We start from the raw sequence: 12495 nt of genomic DNA, 5'->3' as shown, positions 1-12495 counted from the left end.
AGTTAGCCTTTGGTACTTAGATATTCGCTTTCTGACAGCTGTTCTTTCTCAAAAAATTTCTCTGCCAAGCAAAGATTATTTGGGATTGACAAATCTGTGCTTCGGAATAAACAAGATCTTTACTCTGATAGGATGTTGGAAACAGATGTTTAAGATCCACATAACACTACAGTCTATCAGGCACAGTATATTACTTAAGGGGGTCTCAGGGTAAAGGTCCCACAAATACCTACATATGCCTGCCAGTGTTTATGAGTCCATGCTATTCCAAAATATATCAAGGGGAAGAAATCTTTCCCTCACATGCTGCAAGTCTAGCGAAGAGAGAATTCTCCTTCCCTCACCCTGTGAGAGGGTGGAGACAAAGAGCACAAAGAAGAGACAAGATGGTGAGGTTGGGGTAGCTGATACAGTGGTCTGGAGAAATTGACACAAAGCAATGCTAAGGCCTAATGAAAGGACAAGGTGGTGTGTTTTCTTAAAAAAATACATATCCCTTTGGGATAACTAACTGCTCTGTAATGCACGTGGCATATCGGGACTGTCAGCATTCACACAACTATTATCAATCTACAAACCTGTGGCTGTATCCATTGACTGGAGAAGGGGAAAAAAGCTACAAAGGATCCCACATTCCTCAGTGCCACTTTGTTAACCACCAGTGCTCAGGCTGCTGCTCTAAACACAGCCTGCACTGCATCTGTAGCCCTAAAGGGTGGGTGCTCTCCTTGATCTTTACTGTCTCCTAGTTCAAGCCAGGATGATTCACTGGTGGGACAGTGGACTCAAGTGAACACTACGAAATACTAACATTTTAAGACTTGTCTAAGTTTTAGTATTTTGTTAAATACATGTCCAGAAGCAGAAGTCATCTACAGCGGCTGTCACTAATTGCAGTTGTTGCCACACATGAGCAACAACATATCACCCTTAAGTTCTGGTGCTGGAATATATTCTTTTTGTTTCCCAGGACACATTCTTCAGTAAAATCATCCCAAACCAAACACATAACATATTTGCAATTTTACTTGTGTATATAGACAAGCATTTGAAAATGACTGTCCATAAATTGCCACAAAACTTTTTCAGATATGATGCAACATAACACACCTCTACAGGGTACAGGTATCCTTGAACTTAGGATCTGCTAAACTGACATCTAATTGCAAAGAGGTGCTGAATCTTTGTTAAAGTTTACTGTTACACACAAACAAGCATTCACTACTTCAAATGCAGTTTTCTGACATGCCAGTTTAGATTTTCTGTTTGTAACATTTGACACCAGCCAAGCTTTGCACATTTCTTTTACCTGGAGTAATGGATAGCTTGATGTCCTGCAATATTAAAATAGAAATCGGTTGTGTGCTTCATCTCATCAGTATGTCCAGAGACTTCAATCCAGTGTGCTATCGGGAGGCAGTACACTCCATCTACTATGTCACTGTGGTTGTAAACACAACTTCGATCATGATGGGGCCCACTACCTAGAACAGAAGAAAGGACAATTGCAGGCTGTGTATCTGGACAGTCTTTAAAAAAATTGCTGGGAGATTTGAACTGAGCCTCCAAGGCCTCGAGTAGTGTTTCCTGCCTCTTCAAACTGCATTTCTCGTAACACATTATTAACAACTGAAATAGTGGCAACAGAAGCACTGCCACAAAGCAAATGCTCAGCATTAAAATAAAATTTTGCATATCATTATTAGAAATGTTTTTTAATTTAGTTATTTATCTTAGCCCCCCCCCCCCAATATTAAAGATTCCTGAATCACTTAAAATTTAAGGAATAATTAATGTCATTTAAGTTCCTCATTTGATGTCTCATAGTATGTGACCTCAATGTTTAACATGCTGGCTCTGTGACCTCTCTCTAGGGGGTCAATCTTCCTGTGGCTCAGACATGCCACGGCAGCCTCACCTTGGTTCAGGCTGACTTCTAAGGAAGTTGCCAAGATATGGGAAAGACCTCAGAGAAAATTCAGAGGACAGCAATGCATGATCAGAAAGGTAAAACCACAAATAGAGTTAGGACTGGTGACACAGGATTTGCTACCAGCTTAAGGATTCAAGAGGAAAACAACAATGTGGAAAGGCATCAACGCCCAAAGCAGGTGGCAGACAGCAACCTAGAAACAATGCAGACTTTTTTAAAGGAGCAAAGAAGGGTGGCCCTCTTCCATTTCATTTGTTATATATGAAATCCACCAAATTGGCCTTTGTATGTTAAGTGCCCTGATTTTGCATGATAAGATGTTAAATGTCCTAGTTTTACATTTTGCATATTAAATGTTTCAATTGCCAAATTAAGTCTTTACATACTAAAAATGCCCATCAAACTGTTAGTTATTGAGTTAATTCTCAGAATCACTTAATCACACAGTTCCTAGTTAAAAATCCCTGTTAATCAAATATTTATAATAATTAATAAAATAAGTTTAATCCCTTCCTTAAGCTTTAACCTTACAAATGTATTGTTTCCTGCACATACCCAAGTTATCCAAGTTAATTAGTATGTTTTAAAAGTTCCTTAAAGTGTTTATAGTTCTGTTTAAAAAGTTCCTTAAAATGTTTCTTGATTGTTCTGTTTTAAAAGCTGGGGTTTTTTTGAAGTGTTTGTAGTGCAGTTTAATGTTTTTGTTAATTTCCTTAAGATCTACAATTTTCCAGGGCCAGCTCCAAGAGCAGACCTTTAACTGTCAAAAGCTGTTTTTAGTCTCCTGTCCATTAACCGGCAACTCAGCTCCACGGCAACATGAATTTCAATGAGGACATTTTCCCGCCTTTCAAGCAAGTGACATCATCCCTAAACTTTACCCCAGACGACAGCCAGCCATTGGCAGGATCAGATGACCTCACTTCAAGACTCCACCAATCGCTCCAGACCATGGGGGCTGGATTGTGGGCAGACCTGGGCGGAGCATGGACACTATAAAACTCAGTGCACAGCACTGGAGCTCGCTTTTTTCCTCAGATTAGCTGTGGGCGAAGCTCAACGCTGGTGACTCAGGCCTCTATCTCCCAGAGAGACCATTTTAATTATCTAACTTTGGACTAGCCAAAGTTAACCCGGCATTGCAGGCTTCCTGCACTGGGGCCTTGTGCCAGTTAGGCCTAAAGGTCTCTAATCGCTGTGGACCCGGGTTTTGGGATTTTTACTTGGGTTGCCTTACTAGTGGATTTTCCCAGACCGAATTATTTTAGCTTTAATTAATTTTTTCAAAATTATTCTTTTGATAAAACAGTTGTTAATTTTTAATTAACATCAAGACTAGTCTCATTCTTGACAATTCACAGCTGCCTGGCCAGCAAAGACTCTTCAAATTCCTGTTGCAGACCAGACACATAGGAATATCTAGCCAAAGAGTTCATGAAAGCCTATTTGTCTTTAATGTTTGCTGACCAATAAACACTCACTTTGTTGTCTTCAAATGCACATGTCACACTTCAAGAGTCTGTTCATACACAGTAGAAGTTGCTCAAGGTGACCCACAGAGAGATGATCACAATTGCAATGATGAACGATCACAACTACCTTAAACGGCCTAGTTTAAGACTCTTTTTCTTATGATTTTCCACTAATATTCATTACCTCTTCTTCTTCTCTTACAGCAGTAGTGTGAGCTTTAGTCTGAAAACCGGTTTGTAATACCATGCCAGAGTAAGCTACTTGAATTGACATGGGTCGTGTCATCAATCAAAAGGTTATCTAGCTTCCAAAAATACAGTACATGTATATTCACCCCTCACCACCATTTTTACATACTTATTGTAATACTAATTGCCATGCAGGAATTACTATTGTGCAGATCAGAAGTGACCTAGTCTATGGCTTGCTTAAGCCTGTTACACTTACACATTATTAATGATGTTAAAACATTTCTGAGCAAAATTATGCCCAAAGGAGTATCTTCAATTTCACATTGCACGTAAATGCATGACCAGTTTTGAAGCACCACAGTTACGGAAATTTGCTAGAACAAGAGCATTTTGGGAGATATATTAATGCAATGATTATAGAGTAAGAATAACATTTAAGAGGAAAGCCCAAACCATCTCCTTATTTCCAAATGACATGCAGCCCATTTTATCATAATTGTGAAATATTACTATTTACCAAAATAAAAAGTAAAATACTAGGCAGAAATCTATCTTCTCTTTCACACTGCTGAACAATTATGCATCATATAGTTTTTGACTATTTTGATTATAAATAAGGTAAGCAAGATCAGTACATAGTTTCAGAAGCTACAAATCTTATCACTGTATTTTTATTTCACATTTCCAATTGTTTATATATTCTTACCACTTTTAAATAATATGAGAAGACAACAGCATAAATCAACACATACAACAGCATAACAAAATCTATGGATGTTTATGACATTTAACTGACTTCATGCATTCAGCAAAATACAACCACAAACACCGTATCTTGCCTTCCCCATTCTACCCTCCAACAACTGTCTGTAGCAACGCACATCACCGTGGCCATGTCCTGCCATCATAAGGCTGTCTCTGATCCTAACCCCCACATGCCCAGGGGCCCATGTCCTGTCCCAGCCTCAGCCGGTCCCCACCCGATGCTCAGGGCTTGGGCTGCCCTCATGCCCCCAAGCTGTCTGTTCCTGACTGCCAGTCCCGTGGGGTGTCCCTGCAGTCCCCAGAGTCGCCAGCCCTCACTTCACCCTGGCAGTTTTGAACCATGGTCTCAGGATCTCTGGCTTTTTTACTACTCCCAGCCTCGTGTTTCCTTGTACTCAGGTACCCACCATGTGCTTTCTACTGCCCCATTTCCAACTGCTGCTGCTTGAGATGCACGCACTTCTGCCATCTGCCAGTTTTGCAGTTCATCCTCCTCCTCCAGCTTTATTTCTTGTCTCTTTTTTGCCTTCCTTCCTTTTCTATGACCTTCTTCCTTCTCTCTACGTTCTTAAAAAGCTGCAACCTTTTTGCCTTGTAACCTTACCACCTTCACCATCATTAATTCCCTTAAATAGCCTACAATCGCATATGGAAATGGGGCCAAGAGCAAGTTGCCAAGAGCAATTTGTTTTATTTGTTCCCTCAAACAGGTTTGGTCAAATCTCATTCTGAAATGCTTTCTTCTGTAATCAGTACTTATCACCGTTTATTTTTCTGCACCGAACAGCCTCAACCTTCCCACTGAGGCCTACAGTCAAACCTGAATCTCAAAGGTATAGTTCTGATTTGCCTTTAATAATCAGGTAAACAATAACAGTTTGCATTCAAATCATATTTCATGAGAATTGCCTAGCTCTTTACTACTCCTTATGTTATATACTGATCTGTGAATTAAACAACTTTCCTACTGAAATAAGACATCTGTGCAACAGAATGTATATCAACCTATTTTCAACACATACACATATATTCACATGCGATATAGTTTCATACAGGAAGGAGTGCTACCATCTTCAAGAAATACTAATTTAGGGGATGGTATGATCAAAGTGCACTGTGTTCAGAAAGCTGAATTCACTACACTTCTTAAGGGAGTTATGAAAACCTGCAATTACCAAAAAAGATCAGGTTTCACTACCCAGATAATATCCACGTGATTACACAAGTGCTTCTCACCACAGTTTGCTTCACAAGATGCATTTTAAAAGTTTCAAAAAAAGAAAAAGTTGTTGTATCAGTTCACATCATGCTTCTGCTAGCCCAGTTTGTCACAGAAATTCCATAATATTTTGGATACCATTAGACAACAATGCAATTTATAAAGTATTTCAACTTTTCTGTTCTTAGAGACTATAGTAAAGCCAAGAACATCAAATGTTTTCCATTCACCTGCTCATCTTTGCAGAAAACAAACACAAATGTCCTTTGAGAAAGGGCTCACACAACAGCAAATACATAGTTTTACAACTAAGCCCATTTCTGTATCAGTAGTTTTTTTCATCTTGTTTTTATTCATATTCAAAGTGGCAAAACATATTGTTGGGAAGCAAATACACAATCATCTGAAAACATTTAAAATTCAATCATAAAAAAGGATAAGTTACGTATTTGAATAGTACTAATCTTCCCATTAATTGATCATGTTGGCTTTCCTAATTGAAGAAGAAAATAATTTTGGAAGAGTTTATTAGAATATACAGGTCCTAGTTTAACTTCTAGGATAGCACTTTTTTTCATTTATTTAGGTCCCCATTTTTTTTTTATTAAAAACCCATCTCTGTGATTCTTCACAGCAAAAACATTTATCTGAAAGAGAAAGAGATTAAGATAAGTTTCTAGGCAATAAACTATGAAGTTTTTCATTGCTTTTGCCCTTGTTGCTCTGTACTGCAGATGATTGTGTGGTGGAAACCACTGATGTAGGGAACTGCTGGAGAGCAAAGCAACCAACCAGCCCCACTGACAGCTCAAGCCTCACAGAGGGCTCTTTCAAAATCTGCATGACTGCAGTTTATGGCTCCTTGTTTAATGCATATGAAGGATGATCAAAGTAGTGTATGAAGTGGCTGTACAAATAACTAAACAAAAGAATAAAACCGAAGATCTCCACATAACTGATAAATGGCACTGGCAAAAGAAGGAGACCAGAATGAAGCAAAGGAAAGCTTTGTTTTGATCCTCCTTGAGCAGGAGGTTGGATCAGATGACCCACTGTGGTCCCTTCCAGCCTGATCAATTCTGTGAAAATCAGATGAAGATACAATAAGTAATAGAAGACATGCAAAGATCTAGATTGGAAGAAGGTAAGCAGAGACTAGAAGAGGATGTTCTGAAATTCAATCTAGTGAGGCACAACAACAAAACACAAAGAAAAACCTGCAGTTACTATTTTTTTACAGCTGTACTGCAGGGGTGAAAGAAGTATAATCCAACAGTCTGCCAACAGCACAGACACATCTTGACACAGCAGAGAACTGCACACAGATTGCACAAAAGAGTCACAGTGGAGAAATTACCAGCTTGATCTTAAAACATAATAAACAAAATCTGGGTCAATGAAATTTCTCATCACCATTAAGGGTGAACCACATGAAAAAATGAAAAAAATAAGACTGCCTCTCCCACTGTCTCTGCAGAGCTCTTTGCAGCAAAGGCTCTGCTCAGCCACTGCTCTTTCAGCTACGAGGTTGTTGCACACCTTGCTCTAAGTTTTAGTTTTTTCTGTTCTGTGTTGCGTAAGGAGACGTATGCAGGAACTCCAGGGCACAAGAGCAGCCATAAAGGTGCTGGGTATGTCATCCGTGCCTTAGCCTGACCTTAAAACACTGATATGCAATTTCCAAGCCTCCAAACCCCAGTAAGGTAAGGGCGTTTCTCAGTTCACTGCTACCTCTTTAAAAACCACAGGGCTACTGAGATAACCTTAGACACACACACATTAGCTTCAACAGCAACAAACCAACCCAAACCACAAGCAGCCAGGCAATTTTCAGATTGCCTACTCACAAATCAGTTAGAGCAAAGACTAACTCCTATAATCTTTGTCATAAATTTTGCGTGAACAAACACATTTTAAGTGTGTAGCGGGTTGGGTTTGTAACCGGGCGGAAACACCAATTTAGTGTAGTGGTTTGGTCTAAAATACTCATTACTGTTTACCTTCTGTGAGATAAGAATTAGGAGAAATGCAAAGCAGGCACCAATCTTGAAAGAATATAAAGAAGTTTATTAACAGACCTAAAAGAAAAAAAAATCATACCACACCTTCAGAACTCTCCTCCTCCCCCCACCTTTCTCCCTTCTCCAAGTGACAATATAAAAAGACAACCCTTGAGATGTTCAGTCTGTTTACCACTTCCATAATAACCTTGTTCAGTCCATTTAGGAAGAGGAGTCTCTCTTGCCCATGCTATGAAAACATTATCACAACGAGACAGCCACCCACTTCCAAATAACTTTGTTCAGTCCATTTAGGAAGAGGAGTCTCTCTGCTCGCATGTGAGTCCCTTCCCCGACTTGCAGCTTTTCCCACAACTACTTTTGAGGGTCCACTCTTGAAGTTTTTTGGGGTACAATTTTAAGGTTGAGCCGTTCAGAAACAAAAGTTCTCTTCACCCATCTCTGGGAGCATTTCATCTCTAAGAACAGAGGCCCTTCTCCTTCCCTGGGAGCAAAGGGTCTTCCTCATCTTCATCTTTAGGACTATTTCTGGGAGCATCTCTAGGAACTGAGGTTTTCTCCTTTCCCGTTTGGAGCAAAAGTCCTCATCGCTTCCATCTCTCCCTGTCCAAACTTCTCATGAAATTACAGCTGCGTCAGCATCTGCCTATCTCAGCGCAGGTGCTTTTGCTCACAAGTACAAGTTAAACGCTCCACCCCCCCATATCTTCATGAAATTACAATGGGTACTCTGATATATCATAGCTTTACAACAGAATTTCAGCTTTAAGCATCTCCTCTTTCTCTTCCCTCAGGTTTTTAGCTCTTCATAGCACTAAAAGGGTTAATCTCACCTAGGCCTTGCAGCTGGAATTCCACTTATCGCTGTTGGTCACATGATCTCTGCTGGACAGCGGTGCAGCTTTTGGCTGAATCTTGGCTGCACTGGAGGTGGGGGGAGCCAAGCCGGCCGTCTGCCCACAGCAGGGCTGTGGGGAGGGTTCCGCGGGTGGAACAGGTCCATGGCTCCAGGATGGCCGTGGCCCGGCCCAGCCTGGCCCGAGCAGGGCCTGGCCGGGCCCGCTGGCCCCCACACGGGGCCCGCAGCCACCTGTGCCAGCGCCGGAAACGAGAGAGAGCTTGGGGGGGGGCTTGTCTATTCTTAAGTGTGGATCACAGAGGCGGTCACAACTTTAAGTTGCTTAAAGACTTGTCCATATTCAAACTGGCCAGCTGATAGGTTCTGTCAGGTCATAGAGGAAGATGTAAGCACCCCTTTGCAAGAACATCACTTCTGGGACTATGCTTGCTAACCTATGACAAAGTGTCAATTCAAAATTTTAACTATGTCTAAATATTTTAAGTAATTCCATTTGCTGTATCAAATGAGGTCCTTTAACAAGGTAAATGAGTACCTTAAGTGCATGCTTAGAAATTCCCCTGGAAGAGTTTAATTATAATAAGCACTCTGGGGACAGAGAAACAGAGCATGGAATAAAAGACTTCTTAAAAAAAAAAAAAACAGAACAGGAAGTAAAGAAAACATACCAAAAATAATCTCCAAAAGAAAGCATTTAAAAGGTTTAAGTTTTTGCCAGCTTCCTTACCTTTTATACCAACATTACAATGAAGAAAAGTCTCAAATCCTATTTTGGATACAGTTCTCAGTTATCTGAATGTACCACTGCACAGCATTGTTACCACACATCAACTCTAACTGAACTTCCTTCAGTACACTCACAATATTCAAATCTACTTACCCTTCACACCAGATCCTGTCACAAAAGTGAAAAAAATTCAATCTCTGATGTTTTGAAATAGCATCTGTCTCAATCTTGCCAAGGCTGAATTGCTATTGATCATTAAAAAACAGAAGTAGGGGAGGCTGGATTCCCCTCACTGGAACTGCGCGAGGTCAAGTTTTGGAGAGTTTGAGCCTGCCACAGGCTCAGGAGTCCCACCCACCTTCCTCAAGTCTCAGCAAAGCCCTCAGTAGCAGCCCTTTGTTTTCACAGCTCTGCCAAATAGCTCTAATTCTGTATGCCATGTACAAAACCTTACCTGCATGCCTAAGAAAAGCATACTTTGATTTTTAATGCTGTTTTTTTCTACAGTCAGTAAATCATCTTCCCCTTAGATTCTGTAAATGGTAGATCAATTTATTGGATTACTTAAAACACCTAGCATTAATATAAGACAAAACTGTTAATTTGCCACACCTAGTTCAGTAACTCCTTCATAACTGGTTTGATTTTCAGAAATGTTTCCTTGCATTTGCAAGCCCGAAAGAGATACCCAAAAAGCAGAAAACCACTTGCATAATATACCACATATTTATATTTTACCAGACTTAAAGCAGACTGTTTCAACTTTCCTTTTGGTAGAGCTGATACATAGAACCATGGAAATAAGTTTTAATTCAATTAAAATTCAGGCTGAATTTGAGAATTTTTAGTCTATTCTTATAGCCTAAGAAATTATTTTATGGAACTATATTTTGAAATTATGCCAGAATTAGAACTAAATGGTTTACAAGAAAGCCATTCTCAGCACTCAAAGCTGTTAATCACCAAGGCTTTTTTTCTTTTTCTTTTTTTTAATCAGATATAAGAAAATTTGATTTTTCAAAGGCAACTTTCAAAAACATGTTTTATTTCTCTCTCTAGGTCTGCTCAGGCACAGGTGTTTCTCAGTGGGAACTTCTACTGTACTAAGAGATTTTAACCAAATGCCTGGTTTAAAGATGAAGTCAGAGAAAAGCAACTAAAAGGAAATCTATCTCATGTAAAAGACAGTTTCTTTTCTGACAGATGGTAGAAATAAGACTAAAGGAAATACAGATGAGAGAATAATGGCTGATAGCAACAAAATTATAAACTAATACTGTCTTTAATAATAATACCCATTTGCTTTGACACTCTCTACTGTACTGTCTACTACTGATTGCTACTTTTTATCATACCAGAAGAAGAACAGGCAGGAAACAAGCCACATCAAAACAGCAACCATGGCAATACCTTAACCAGAGTATCATCCCAGTTACTTACCACTTCTCTGTGTTTCCTGCCATTGAAAATATGTTGTTGAGCTCTACTGCACGCTACCATCACTTGGAAGTGAGGGACAGGAAAAATGGTAAATACAGGATTTGCATAAGCAATGCATTTATTGTAAATTTGCCATTATAACCACAAGGGCTTTAATTAGACTCTCACAGCAATTAGAACTGGCCTCTGATTATCTCTCTGGGTAGGAAAAGATACATACCTGCCAAATCCAGAGGAATGCAAGTATATGTATTTATTTTTATTCTTCTAATTTTGCAGTTTCACATAGGCAACTCTGCATTGTTTTATTGATGTCTGGCTGTCTGCTCAGTATAAGCTGACTAATGCTGATAAGCAGATAGAAAGTAATGAGAAACTTGCTACCACTTAATTGCACCAAAATGCATGCTATGCCTATGTCTTGAGGGGGGCTGAAGAACAGAACACCAGGAGCTACTGCACTTCGTAACCAATTTCTTTCAGTTCCTTAAAGAGGTATTGGGTTGTAGAATTCAAAGTAACCCACTTGTACTCATTAAATTTCATTGCATCTGAAAGGTGTTAAGGTATCTAGCACTGTCCAGAAAATAACAGCTTTGCAGGAACAAAATGTCTATGATGCACAATTATTCAACTATCAACACCCAACTGTGCTTTATGTTCATTTCTAGTTACCACCTACTTCAGAACAAGACTGGGATAGGCAAAATAAGTAAAACTGGATTACTTTCAAAACCAGAACAGATTACACTTAAATACTCATGAAACTTGCAAGCAGCTGCAAGACACTAGGCAGCCACTGGCTATACACAGGGAATATGGCACCACCCAGTGGGAACAGCACTACATGAAATACCTGCATTAAAAGAGAGATGAAGAAATGTAACTCTTCAGAGTTTGCTGGATTTTTTTGTTTGGTTTTGGTTGTTTGTTTTTAATAATGGAACTGTTACCTGTTTTGGGGATCTGTAGATTAGCTTTGGAGAAAGAAAAAGAAACAAAAAATGGATCTCAGTTACAGAAATTAGCACTGTATCCAACTGTACTTCTTAGAATGGCCTCAACAGAATATCTGTGTATCCTGCTAAGGCTTAGCACCAAGTATTTTTCGTTCTGTTACAGTATCTCCATTGCAAACAGCAACGAGGCCTTACCTTCTAATACAGCCTTGCAAGAATCTCCTCCTTTAATTTAAGAAATTGTACCTGTTTTTTTCAAAGAGCTGAAGCCAAGAAGTCAGATTGCTTGAAGTTTCAACACACTTTAAAAATGAAATTTTAATGTGTTTAACTACCACTGATGTTTTCAACCAATCGGGTGCTCAACCCTTGAAACCTATTACGAGAATTTACTTCTGATATTTTCACTGACTGTTATTACAACAATATGTAAATCTTTATTACTTGATAAATGTACTGATCTTCAGGTTTATATGAACAAGCTCACAGGAGCTGGAAATGTTGGAAGGCCAACATACCACAGGCTGAATAACATAACTGTTTCTAAACTGACTCTATTGTACTGCTTGTTTTGTCTTGCCAACAAGACACCTCCTTTTCTCTCCTCCCCCTTCCCAAAACCAGAGATGGGGTTTTTTTGGAAGGATTAAGGCTCTGCTCACCTGAACAAATTACTAGAATATAGGCTGATCCTGCTTTTGAGCTTTCACTGGCCATACTGTATCTGTCAAGCTTCAAGCAAGCTCCATCTACACCAAACTAACATCTACATGAAACTCACAGAATCACAGAATGGTTTGGGTTGGAAGGGGCCTTAAAGATCATCCAGTTTCAAGCCCCCCACTTCCTCCCCATGCAGGGACACTTTTCACTAAACCAGATTGCTCAGGGCCCCATCTAACCTGGTG

At 39.6% G+C, this 12495-nt stretch overlaps 1 protein-coding gene across 2 annotated transcripts in view; it reads right to left on the bottom strand.

Annotated features, from left to right (window-relative positions):
* The window catches only part of EPM2A (EPM2A glucan phosphatase, laforin), a 43030-nt gene that overhangs the window by 22814 nt on the left and 7721 nt on the right, over positions 1 to 12495 (bottom strand). For both annotated transcript variants that reach the window (XM_082277130.1, XM_082277131.1), the window contains exon 2: positions 1310 to 1484. In XM_082277130.1, the coding sequence (XP_082133256.1) occupies positions 1310 to 1484 (175 nt within the window). The remainder of the gene's footprint in view (positions 1 to 1309; positions 1485 to 12495) is intronic.

The sequence above is a fragment of the Coloeus monedula genome (assembly GCF_965178545.1).
Source record: "Coloeus monedula genome assembly, chromosome: 2".
Classification (NCBI taxonomy): Eukaryota; Metazoa; Chordata; class Aves; order Passeriformes; family Corvidae; genus Coloeus; species Coloeus monedula.
This window is presented reverse-complemented; position numbering and strand designations above follow the sequence as displayed.